The sequence below is a fragment of the Alligator mississippiensis genome, chromosome 2 (assembly GCF_030867095.1).
Source record: "Alligator mississippiensis isolate rAllMis1 chromosome 2, rAllMis1, whole genome shotgun sequence".
Classification (NCBI taxonomy): domain Eukaryota; kingdom Metazoa; phylum Chordata; order Crocodylia; family Alligatoridae; genus Alligator; species Alligator mississippiensis.
The window spans coordinates 215710356-215723825 of record NC_081825.1 but is presented as its reverse complement, the minus strand read 5'-3'; the positions used below and the strand labels follow the sequence as shown (position 1 = coordinate 215723825).

Sequence of the window (13470 nt, the reverse complement as noted above, 5' to 3'; positions counted from 1 at the left end):
CCTGCTCCCCTGTGAATAGGAGGCATGGCAGAACCAGAAGTCAGTCATGTTGAGATCCAGCTTGGGGTGCACAATACTTCATTTGATCCATGACATGTGGAGTGGTCCAAAGAACAAAGGACTGCAAAGGACCCCTTGGATTCAGAGTCCAGATCCCTGCAATCTCCTGCAACCAGGTCATACTTTCTATTACACAGACTGATCAAGTTCTATCTTGAAACTGTTTTTTGCTCTTCCGTCTTCTCTTGGAAAACTGTTCCAGAACTTTAATCTCCTCAGTTGGTTTGATGAAATAGCTCTTCTTTCTCCTCAGTATTTACCCACCTTAGGCATTTATAGAAACCAGCCATGTCTCATCTCAGCCTTCATTCTACTACCCTAAAGAAGATGAGTTCTTTAGTCTCCTTCATAAAAAAGACTCTCCATTCCCACAATTATCTTCATAGCCTTTTTTTTGCACGTATTCCATTTTGCATTCTTCTTTCAAAATAGTACATAATATTTCAGATGGTTTTGCCAGTGCCCTTGAATAAGAACATCAGTGCTTTTCTATCACTGCTTGAAATACTTTGCTTGATATACTCTAAGATCACATATTGAGATAGATACCAGGGCCATCAGCTGTTACCACAAACATATGGTATAGGACAGAGGTGTAATACATATGTTCTGTGGGCTGGATCCAACCTACACAGCCATTCCATCTAGTTTACCAGGCTACCAGTGGGCTACCTGAAGTTGAGAGTGTGGCTAGGCCGGGGAGTGGCATGTAGCAGTATTCAAGGGTCCCAGGCTGTTGGGCATAGCTGCTGGCAGTAAGGGGACAAGTGACCACTGGCTGACAAAGCCCTGTTTGCCGTGAGGCCATTTGGCTCACTCCTCTGCCCTTCCCAACACTGCCCGACCCCCAGACTCCTGCCATCATCATTGCTTTATCCCCCAGGTCTCCAATGCTGCTGCTGCTGCTATTGCAGTCACTGGCCTCGCAAATTGAGCCCAGGAAGAACCCTGCAGTCTGAATCTGGCCCAGGGTTCATGGTTTGGGATGAGTTTGACACTCCTGGTATAAGAAATACAATCCAGCTCTCTTCTGCTGTAGCTGATTTGGAGAAGTTTCTTAGCTTCTCAGGCTGATTGCTGTGAGGCAGTTGTGTGCATATGTACAGGTACTATGTTATATGTGGAAAATCATTTTAGCTCCTTATAATAGCCAACAATGCCTCAATCAAATCTACTGCTCTGGAGGACATTTTTATGAAATGGGTTAACATGACTTATGTCCCTATCAAAGAACATGGTTCACCATCCTTTTTAATTATACCCACTGCAGTTTAGATTTAATTACTTTACACCTCACTCACTCATTTCCATGTATTCTGGAGTAAGTCCAGCAAAAGGCTCCAAGTTGTGGTCCACTTCATAGCGCTGTTTTTTTTTCATGTGCTCCTCATGATCTAAAGAACTCTGACGTTTTGATTTCACATATCTTATAAATTTCTTCATTTTTCTGGGGGAAACAAAATGATCACTTGAGTGGGGTTTTTTTGTTGTTTTCCATTTAAGAGGCCTATAATTTGGATGGCTTAGGAGTTACAGCTAACTTTATGCTAATGGACACAAAAAACTTTACATCATTAGTTTTCATAGCTTTGTAAAAAAAGTGTTTAAAAGCTAATTGTAAATACAAACTTCAAGCTAATAGCAAACACAGAAACAATGGCGATCAGCTATAGCCAAATCCACGTACTCGGCAATAAATAGTAGAAAACGAATAGATCCTTTAATACTTTTCAGAGAACTGTGGGTGTTAAAAAAAAAAAAAAAAGGATTGGTTGTTATGAGGACTCTGAAAGTGCTATAGAGGATAAAAGATGCAGTGTATTTACACAAGAACAGGAATGGTCTTGCTATAAAATTTTCTTGCATGCAAGCTACAAACTGAAATAAACCAGATATTTGCATCAAGAAGACTTGATATATCTTTTACATATGGTTCAAAATGAATGTAAAACCACTGTCTTACTTACGGGATGCCAATCTCAAACAGATTGTTCTGAATGAGCTGTTTGCCCAACATAATAATGCTTAGCTGAATACATAACTCCATTAAGCAACCGCCAGGGGCACACTAAAACAGAGAAAGGAAAATGAGTCAGCACTTTTGCTAAACCCCCTGCTTGAGAATTTGCTGGTCATTTTTGATTAGCTGTCAGCATGCAACATGCAATTACCTCTTCCATTCGAAAAGAATGAAAAATGTAGACATAGTCTCCAGGACGTCCAACAAATCTAGGACAGTTTGGAAACACTAGTAAGAATTTATTTATTTACCCCCTTGATACACTTGGCATGCAGTCTTTTACATGAAATTGCTAAACTTTTGAACAGGAATTACAAATATATGGAATTGTTAATAATCTATCATGACACACAAAAATGCATAAGAAAATTTTACTTAGTTATGTTTGGAGAAACTTTTTCTTTTCATTTTAAATTTAAATGCTGACTTTGTTGAGGCGGTAAAGATTTTTTACTGAGTCTTCTTTATACATCCTAAATATTGCAAATACATACCAAACTGCTGTTAAGGCACATCTTCCAAAGTAGAAACAAACTTTAGCTAACCTGAGGCCAACTGTCATGTACAAGAGTGAGGAAGAAGTCAATTAGATGGAACAAGGTTAGAAGAAAGGCATAGATAAATTCTATGGTTCATAAACTAGCTTTGGATGTCTGTAGAACTCCACTGGTAGCTGTGGACTCAGAAACAACCATAATCTGGACTGCTGCAAATAAGCTCAAATAAACTGTTGAGATTTTTAAATAACTTTCTAAATAACTCACCGGCCCTTGAAGAAAGCGACATAGAAAATGGGAGTGTAAGCATTGACAAATTTCAGAAGGAAGGCTTTGAAGATCAGTCGCTCTTCAAAATTTTTGTCAGTTTTTGGGACCTCTGGAGCAAATAAGACACATGTAAAATGGTAAGCTACCTTCCACGTCATGAAGTATTCTAAAGTATTCATAAAGTGCTAATTATTTTTGAACTTTTAGAAAATGTGTTGTCATGCAATTCACTATCCTTTAAGGAAATATGTTGACACAAAGGCTCATAAACCTGGTTCAGCTGAAGCCAATGAAAAAAAAGCCACAGAGATCTTATTTCTGATCTCATTAATATTTACAAGATTTCTTTTTAATGTAAAAGAGTACAATACAGGCAGCCCTCGATTTACAGTGTTTTGAGTTACAATGTTTCACACTTACAACGTTTATAAATTGACACCCTGTTTCAACTTTCTGACATCAGTTTCAACTCTACAACGCTTGATCTGATGCCAAGCCACGCCAGCGAACAAGTTTGCTGCATCACTCATCTCCCTGGAGAACATCTGTTCAAACTTCCTTGGACACTTTCTTTAAGAAAGCAGACAAGACTCCAGAAAAACCTGCAGCCAAGACTCCAGAGAAGACTCCAGTCAAGAACCCTTCAAAAAGTCCAACCAAGAGCCCTTCAAAAAGTCCATCAAAGTCTCCTCAAAGAAGTCCTTTCAAATCAATATGATTGCTATTTACAATATAAATACATTAATGTAGCTATATTACTCATCTATAATTGATTGAGTACAAAATTCTGGGTTATTTTTGGTGAAAATAGGATATCGGGCCTTGGTTCAGGAACCAATCCCCCATTTATAGCATTGTTTCCTATGGAAAAATTGGTTCTGAGTTATGTTTTGACTTAAGACGTGGTTTTCAGGAACCAATTGTTGTAAGTCTGAGGAGTGCCTGTAGTTGAGGATTGCCTTTAAATGATGTCAATGGGAATAGCTTCCATGTTTTTGAGGCCAGAACTACACACTCATTCAAGAAAATCAGTGAAAGGAATTCATTAAGGAAATTTGAAAAGGATAAAAATGATTTGAGGACTCTACTTTAAAATTGTATCGAGTCAAAAGGCCCAGTTTGATAATTCTGTGCCTGGGATTTTCAGGAACCTTGTTTGCAATGACAATATCCAAAACATTTCTGTCCATGAAATTAGTCTGGACCTGGTACAAGATTGCATCTGACAAGATTTCTTGTCTTCCGAACCTAATCTTCCCTGAAAATACCATACAATTTTTTTTCTACTGTGTTCTGATCCTTCATACCTGTGGTGGTGGCGGCTATTTTTGCACTTCCTTACTCCCAAAGGTGGTTGTGGGGACTGCTGCCCCAGTCTCTCCCCACTCAGTTATGCTACTGCCCAAATAATTGAAAAGTGGAGATTATTTTATCCTGAACTGCTTTGTCATCTGTGATTAAAGAAAAACTATTTTGCATGTTCTCCTTTTACTCACCTGTCTGAAGTTGAACAACAATACCAGGTAAATAGGTAGTTTTTATACCTATATAAAAACTGCTCTAACAAAAATGACTTAAAGATTTCTACTTACCAATCTGAGTTAGCCATCTTGCTATGCAGCCATATACTTCATCCAGGATGATGATCACCACCAAATTAATAATTACTGCAGTTGCAGTCACAGTTACTCTAACGTTAGACCGGCCAGAAGGAGTTGAGCTAATGGCTAAGGCTGCTGCAGTGGAGATTCTATATATAATGACTCCAAATACGATAGCAAATGTCAGTCCAATCTGAAATTAAGTGATGGCATTACCATTTATAAAATATCCAACTCTAATTCATTTATATGAAATGTCCCTCATGGGCTCTCTGGGCCAGATCCCAGGGCACTGTAGTCAATATAAATGGAACAAAACCTTCCTTCTCACTAGTTTAATCATAAAAGCAATATGATTTTGTGGAGCTAATGCTACAAAACAGGAATGCTCAGGTCATCTAGTCCCATCAGCTGAATGAGTGATATGGCACTAGTCTGCAGGCTGGATCCAGAGCACAGGGCTTGTCTGTGGGTTGGATCTGGAGCATGGAGCTGTATTATTTGGCCTGCTAAGTTGGAATTTCACAGCAACAATTTACTGTGGCTCCTAGAACCATGACAGCTGCCACTCTTCCCATCACCACATTTCCAGCTTTATCAGCAGCCCTGCATGCCAGATAGAATCGTAGAACCATTGGACCAGAAGAGACCTGTAGGATCATCAAGTCCGGTCCCCTGTTGTGGGCAGGAAGTTATTGGACTTGGACAAGTTCGACAAGGTGCCTATGCAGCCTCATCTTGAATACCTCCCAGGAGGGTGACTGGGCCACCTCAGCTGGGAGTGTGTTTTAGGTCCTGATGAGAAACTACAGAGAAAGTTTTTTGTTATGTCTAGCCTGAATTTACCCTCTGTTAGTTTATGCCCATTAGTCCTCATCCTCCCATGAGGTGCCTCCCTGAAGATTTGCTCCCCTGGTTCTTGGTGCTCACCCCTGATGTACTTGCATGCAGCTATCAAGTTGTCTCTCAGCCTTCTCTTACTCAGGCTGAACAGGCCCAGTTCCCAGAGTCTTTCCTCATAGGGCTTACTCTCCATGTCCTTGACCATACATGTGGTCGTTCTTTGTACCCTCTCGAGATTTGTACCCTCTTGAGATAATGCAGCTCTGCACTCTAGATCTGACTGCAGGGTTCCCCACTAGGCAGCAGGACAAGCAAGGGCAGTGTTAATTGCTATGGCTTCAGGAGCTGCAGCAATTACTGTATGTACCTGAATACAAGATTAAGTTTTTCCCCCCAGCCACCATGGGGGGGGGGGGTGAGGGGGAAGAAGCTTCTCATTTTACATTCACATACAAGGAAACCTCATTAAATACACTGGCTTTAAACTGATGCCAAAAATAGCTTATGTTCAGTAACAAAAAACAACCATGAAATTGATTAAATGAAGCTAACACCAAACATGATTATAAAATACCTGGCCCATATTGGGCAAACATGCTGATGGGAACTTCCTTTTTTTTTGGTCCTTAAAAGAAACCCCCAAAACAGGTGAGTGTTTCCCCCCACAGGAAACTGGCACTGGTCCTGGAGGCACTGCAGTATGAGGTCAGCACTAGAAGGGCCAGAGCCAACCATGACACCCTCCCTTTGGTGCTAAAAATGTTAAATTTGATCATAGCCAAAAAAACCCAAGATGCTGATGGGAACCTAAAATAAGAATAGATTAGTGCAGCCCATTGGAAGAAGACACATGGTAGTGCCCACTGCACTCAGCCCCCCTCACCACCAACTCTTTTTCAAGTCATGGTGAGCCACTATATGGCATTTTTACTTCCTCTTCACTCCACATCTGAGCTGTGCCTTTATTTCCTGTTTTCAAAGATTCCTATTTCTTCACCAGCCTTAAATGTCTAGCAAACATCATCAAATAAGGTCTCAACATATGATTAGTGTGGTCTCACCCTCTATGAGGTGGAGCCAGACCAGGTTGCCTTGCGCCTTATCTGCATATAGACTTTAGGAGGATCTCAGGATTTGTGACAAGAACACTCAGTTCCAGTCATGAGTGTGGGCACTGACTCACACATGGGTCCTTTTGTGGGTACACATACTGAGCAATGCTGAGCTGTGGGGTTACCATGGCTAAAACACTGTTGACTGTTGGGGTCCAGCCCAATGAGCTATATGGTAAATCATAAGCCTTCTGACTTTGGACTAATATGATGCACAGTTTGTACTATATATAATAAGTAGGTATAAAAGTACTGCTTAAAAGTGTGTTTATGGGGTGCATTTACATGTGCAATTAATGCACACAAATAAACTCTGGAACTTATCGCTCCCAGGTGAACCTTTGAACATGTGACCAAGAGCAAAAAACTCCAGAGCAATTAGCAGGGGACCCAGCGGGTAGGGAGTCAGCCTGCCAGCCCAGGGCTGTTCTGACCAGGCTCCATGTGCTGTGGATAGGCTGGCTGGGGCACAAATGTGCTTCAGCATGGGGAAAAGCCCCTAGCCAGCTATTCCACAGCATGTTAGCCTAGAGTTGTTCTGATGGGGCTCCACAGGTTATGGAGTGGCTGGCTATGGCATAAGGGTGCTTCAGTGTGGGGCTGCCCACTGGCTAGCCCAGCACTGAAGCAGCCTCATGCCCCAGCCAGCCCCATCACTGTCTACATATGTAAGTGCATTAATTTACTGAGCCGTCAGAAACTACTTGTGTCTGACAGGACTATTCGACAACACACTAAGTTAGTTTAAACTGGCCTAATTGCTGTGCACTTGTAGATGTGATGTTTTACTGAGCAGTAAATTAGTCTACTGAGCAGTAAGCCACATATGTAGATGTGCCTATGGAATACCTGTACTAACACTTGTAGTAGTTTCAAAAAATGTAAAATGCATCAATTCTGAATGAATTAAGTCTATGGGTACCCATACATTTATTTCAAGGTCAGTATTTTCAAATTTGCCCCTCACTTCTGTGTGCTCAGGGAGAGCAGGGTCTGACAGTAAGGAAGAGGGGAGTACCTGCATGTGGAATTTGTTTTCTCTACTGCAGCAGTGGGAGGGGGATTTATTTTCTCTATTGTAGCAGTGGGAGGGGGACAAACTCAAGGTAAACTTCTAATAATTAGATTCTATACCTGGACATTTTATTTTTTTTAAAGATAATTTTTCCATATATAGAATCTAATTATTGCAGAGGGGGAGGGTCATCTTATAGTCAGGATCATCTCATATTCAAGAAATACGGTAAAGCTACTGCCATTCAGATCTGGCTGGCGTGTCATTACTTGGTTACCCCTATTATAGAACTAAAATCTGTATGAAAAGAAATCTAGATGAAAATGCCTTATCTTTTAAACATAAACCATTAAGGAATATGTGGTAACTGCCTAACTATAAAGAAAAAGGTAGAAATGAAACTGTCTTATAGAAATGGAGAAGAATGTTACAGGGATTAACCTGGCCTTTCTCTGTGACTTCCTAATATCTTTCTCAGACATTCAGCCTTGTGAAAATGTGAAGGATAAACTAAATCTAGGGCTCCTGCAGTTAAACTACATATTAGTTGGAATTTCTAAAGAGTACCAATTGCAATACAAAAACATATATCTAACTTCCTAAAGACCTGGGAAAAATACTTTTATGCTGTTTAAATGGATGAATATATTAAGAACTGGAAGAATATTTTAAGATCAAAAGAGGCTTAAGAAATTCTTCAGGTTTATGACTTAGGAAAGGTATAGGATCATGATATTTCTAGTGTTTGATCCTACACAGCACATTTCCTTCATCTAAAAACATAAATTCTCTTTTTAAAGATGTCTAGTTAGATTGGCCTGTTCTACCTTTGGGATGAAATGCAATATGGGCCTAACATTTTTTATTCACTTCTATGTCTTTGGAACAAGTTTTGAAGGAACAATAATTATTAGAGCCTAGCATGCAATTGACTTAAGGACTAGAGAGAGCATCAATCACCATTTTTTTCCTTTCATAAATGTGGGCACTATATTTGCAGCCATATGGTACTACCCTCATTTGAAAGATTCTTTAACAATACTTACTACTAGATTTAGGATTATGTATCAGTTTTTTCTGTGTTCTGGGATAATGATTATCTGGTTCCCCAGATTTGAGCAATTTAAGCACATTTGAGTTCTGCTTTCATCTAGAATATGGTAATTTCAGATTCCATACTTCATTATCATTAACCACCCCGCATTTGTCTCTCTGGTTTTACATGCTTATTGAAAAATAAAGCCGAAGTATTCATTCAAATATTACAATGTGACTGAAAACTTAAAGTGAATAAACAGTTTTCCTTTTCTAGAAAAAAAGAAGTCTGTTGTAAAATATATCTTTTAAAGTGACTGTAATTATTTCACTGGTGTTTGTTTTAATTCTGCTTCAGATGACTCAATAATGTGAATCTTAAGTATCTACCATATAATACTTACCATGAAGATAATGCCAACGAAGTTGGTAAAATATGCTGGAAAACGATCTTTCCATGTCAGTTTCTCTTTATCAGTCTAAAATATGAAAAAACCCTGTAGTTTATTAAAGATACAGAGCATCTAAAAAAACCTCTCTCCTGCTGGGCTTCTAACAAAAAACATCAATGCACAAGAAACAAATCATACAGACACAACAAGTTAAAAGGTGCAAAGAAACAGTGTTTAAAGTTACAGCAGGGGGGTCTGCAACATTTTTGGGCAGAGTGCCAAAAACACCTGCAACCTTGACTCATAAGATGTTTGCGTACCAGGAACGGACAAAGGGGGAGCCACAAGGGGCCTGATCCTTGGTGTGGCAGTGTAGCCCTAGCCCCCTTCCCCACCATCCACTCTAAGTGCGTGTCAAGCAAAATGCCCTTGAGTGCCATGCTCTGACACGTGTGCCAGGGGCTGCCTACCCGTGAGTTAGTTTTATACATGTAAACTATTTACATTACATTTAGCTTTACACTAGTGCTTGCATTATGGGTATTATAAAGATAAATAATTTTTATTAAAGACTTATTTTAAAGAAACACATGGATAAACTTTTCACATTATTTTTCTAGTGTAATAAATATTTTATTATCCTTTCTCAGAAAAGATTAAAAAACTTTGTATGCTGATATATTTGCAAGAAGGCAGGCACCATTAGAATTGTTTCTGCAAGCCTTACTTCACAAGTAATACTTATTCATATAAGTAGTCTCACTAAAACGTGGATTACTTACATGAGCAAGCAGCTTCAGGATCATTTTATACACATGAATATTCCTATTGGCATCAATAGGACTATTCAAGAGTTCAGTTACTTATATCCTTAACTCTTGCCAGGATAACACTCTATTATCTGAACAACTATCTACTGATTTCTTTCAGACAATTTGGGAATAAAAATCTCATTTCGAATGTCACAAATGAAGTCAGATTACAGATGGAGGATAGAACTGTCAAGGTTAAATAGAGAAGATGATGCCACACTGAATAAGAAATTGAAATTCGGTACAAAATGACACATTTCATGCATGATGTCTGACAGAACAGCAGGCTACTTGGTCCGGCACGTGGCACATGCTCCATTGCAACAATGCAACATCCATCCAACATGGTAATGCAAAGATTAGCCATGCAGTGCCATTCCCACTACTTACAAACCTACTGACATTTGGGAGGTTATGGGGAAGGTGAGATCAAGTAAAAAATGGCTACCTGATCCAAGGTAAATTGGGATGAAGGGCCTAGTGGGGTGGGATGCGGTGGGCAGGCTGGAGCAGAGTCCATGCTGGGTACTGGGAGTTAAGCAGGGTCTGTGGAGGGTCCTGGGAGAATCAGGGGGATTTTGGGGGGCCAGAAGTGTCTGTGGAGGGGCTCTGGGGGATCAGAGGGGAAGCAGGGTCTGCAGGAGGATTGCGGGCAAGCAGGGTCCAGGAGTGTGTGCGAGGGTTTGGCAGGACTAGATGGGCTAGTGGGGTCTGTGGACTCTCTCCTCTACCCTGGAACCAGAGGTTATATTTAGCCCCCCTGATCCTCTACCTCCAGATGAACAGCCCACCCCTCCCCCATCCCAACTTACTTTCCTGGCTCCAGTGAACACTGGTTAAACCAGTACTGGAAATGCCTTGTGGGATGAGGGGTTTGGTGGGCGCAGGGAGGCTGGGTGGTCTGCAGCAAGGAGGGGTTGTCCATCTGGGGGTGGAGCAAGGGGATGAGGTGGGTATGAAAAGTGCAGCCCCAGAGCTGCAGCCAGCAGCTGGGCTTTCCCATCTCCAGGGCTGCGTTGGGAACTGTGCAGAAGTTCAGTTACATTGGTCTCACCAGACCCAATCTAAGTTAGATTACCTCAGAGGTAGACAACTTAGATTAGGTTGGCCATTGTTAGATCAGTCTGCCTTCCTGAACTTCTATATAGTATGCACTTAGAGCATCTTAACTAGCAATCTAAGTATAAGGGTCTGCACCATGGTGGACTAAGTTAGATTGGGTCGCCATTTTTAACATGATCTAACCTCCCCCAAGCCTCCCCAGATGCCTGTATATACCCACAAATACAGTCTCTATCAGAGTCCTGAACAAGAACAAAAAGAACAGCAGAATGTGAATATTAAACAAAGGTTCAACAGCCAAAGTTTGTTGAAAAAACAATTAATTTGTGTCTTCCATAATTACTCAAAATTTGAGGGTTTTTTCCATAAATTTGAATGAAATGTACCAATTTCACCCCAGCCATGACTGTCTTAACTCTTTGTCTCCATTTGTTTGTTGTCTCTTCTGGCAAATGTCGACGCTTCTGATGGCAATCAAAGGAAACAAAAGAAGGACCGTGCAATACATTACAAAGCACTGATTAACAACATTAAATTAATCCCCAGACTCTCTTACCCACTGCAAGTTAGCAATAAGCACTCCATTAGTTTGTTCAATGCTTTGTGTTCCAGCTTCAGATTAATTAAGGAAAAAAAACCCAACGCCCCCCCCCCAAAAAAAACCCCAAAACAAAACAAAACAACTCCCCAGAATTAGAAGAAATTTCACTTCTAAAGGCGATCTGTAAAGGACATCTAAAAAATAGTTATGTGCCCTCCTTATCTCTTTATGATGTATAAAGAAAGCCTGAAAAGCTTTTCTTTTAAAAGCTTATTTTATTTTTGCCTTAGTTTTTTGTCTTAGTTTCTGTTCTCATAGTTTTACATAGTTTTCCTGAAGGACCTCTAAGCTGTGAGGAATGTTACTGTGAGCCAAACTTTAGGTTCAAATTTTCAAGTGTCCTACTTAATTCTTTGTAAGAGTAATATGTCCAACTCCCAGTATTGATAAGTTGAGCCTTATTTGAAGGACTTTTTTCTCCCATACCATTTTTGTTTATTAAAATCAAAATGGTATTGTCCAAAGCATGCGCAAACTAAAGTTTTAAACAGCATCACTAAATGATTCTTTTGCTCTTGACTGCTTAGCTTTCACTTTTCTGGTAACTTAGATGTCTTCACTCACTACCGGTACAAGTCATTTGATCTAAATGAGACTTGAATTTCTTGAGTAAAAGAGAGTAGAAAGCGCTCTACATTTTTCTTGGGAAAGACAAAAACCTACTTTTCAGGCCTTACTTATTCATCATGAAAAGGGCAGAAGCCCAAATTCTTTTTCTTTTGCAGAGGTAGTTTAAACAATGTTGCAAGTAAGGTATTCCACACTAAAATGTTTTTTATTTGTTTGCTTGTTTAATATTAAAGAGGCTAAGTTTAAACAGTTTATGTTATAGCCTTCTTAGAATGCATCAAAACTAGCTGAGTATCAACCTTTAAGAATAGTCAAGGCACACCTAAATATATGTACCTGAGAAAATTAAACAGAAAATGTAATCTAATTTTAAACTATTTTATTAAGGTGCTTGTTACTTGGGTGTCTATATGGCATGCATGGCATCTGTTACTAATATATCTTATATTTACATAGTTTCTTTTATTTTGATGGATCCCAACATGTCTTCAACTCTAAACTGATGTTGATTTTCTGTAAAAACGACTCAAAAGAATTGAATCATTCATCCTTAAAATGTAGCTACCTCTGGGGTGACATACAGATTTGTCAAAACAACACAAAATAAGTTAGGATCAGAAGTGAGGGATACCTTATTGCAAGGGGAATATATTGAAAAAGGCAGAAAGTTTTACTGAAGCTGGAATCTGCCAAAGAATTTGGAGTTAGTATTATTAATATTAATTATTATCCTAGTAACAATAAAAGTGCAATGGGATATTTAATAGCCACAAATGTCTTAAGATCTAAGCATAGAAAGCCAGATTCCAATCCAATGGCTGAATATTTGCCTTTTAGAGGCATTTAATAGTGCATTCCAACTCATCTGTGGTGCCAGGAAAGAAATCTTTACTCCCACTGAAAAAGCAGGGAGGAAACTCCAAGAAGGTCTCTCAAAGAATTTTTCTCTTTTAGATTCCTCTCATGCAGGAAAATCTGCAGGAAGGCATGAATTACTGTTCAGTTTTGCTCAGTCCTTATTCAGCCAGACACTGATTGGAACGTATAAAGCACCTCACAGTTTGGCTCAAATGATTAGCATGTTGTCATGATGATAGCTCAGGGGGAGAGAAAGGATTATTGAGACATTTTAATTACTTATAATACCACAAGACTCAAGATTCACTTAAGATTTCTTAAATGTTACCTAACAGCCTAATTCAAATTTGTATTTTAATAGAGTTATTCACCTGTCATTCAACTTTATCTAAATATTGAACACAGTTCTGTACTTGCACAGATCTAACATGCATGAAGTGTACACACTGACGTACATAATTCATGGGTTCAGAAGTATTCGGAAACTTAAATGTGAAAGCATTATATTTTTTTCTGTTTTGTTTTATTTTTTTTTGTTTTTTCCAAAATCTTGGTCAGCCCACCACTGGAAATAGATTAGGTTTCAAAGGATTTTACCTGGTTAAATAAATTCATATAGTTACCATACCTCTTTATGTCTGTATTCTTTCCTCAGTGATTTTTCTAATACTTTTGCTTCATATTCTGCTCTTGGATGATCCTGTGAAATAACTCATACTTAA

The 13470-nt window shown here is 39.3% G+C and overlaps 1 protein-coding gene across 5 annotated transcripts in view; it reads right to left on the bottom strand.

Moving 5' to 3' along the window:
• Positions 1-13470, bottom strand: part of ANO1 (anoctamin 1) — a 137682-nt gene that overhangs the window by 13127 nt on the left and 111085 nt on the right. For 3 of the 5 annotated variants that reach the window (XM_019477055.2, XM_059722736.1, XM_006270507.4), the window contains 8 exons: positions 13377-13448; positions 11106-11183; positions 8858-8932; positions 4440-4641; positions 2845-2956; positions 2232-2289; positions 2028-2128; positions 1362-1507 (listed from right to left, as the gene is read on the bottom strand). In XM_019477055.2, coding sequence (XP_019332600.1) covers positions 1362-1507; positions 2028-2128; positions 2232-2289; positions 2845-2956; positions 4440-4641; positions 8858-8932; positions 11106-11183; positions 13377-13448 — 844 coding nt within the window. The remainder of the gene's footprint in view (positions 1-1361; positions 1508-2027; positions 2129-2231; positions 2290-2844; positions 2957-4439; positions 4642-8857; positions 8933-11105; positions 11184-13376; positions 13449-13470) is intronic. The other 2 variants (XM_019477056.2, XM_019477058.2) reach the window with 1 other exon arrangement.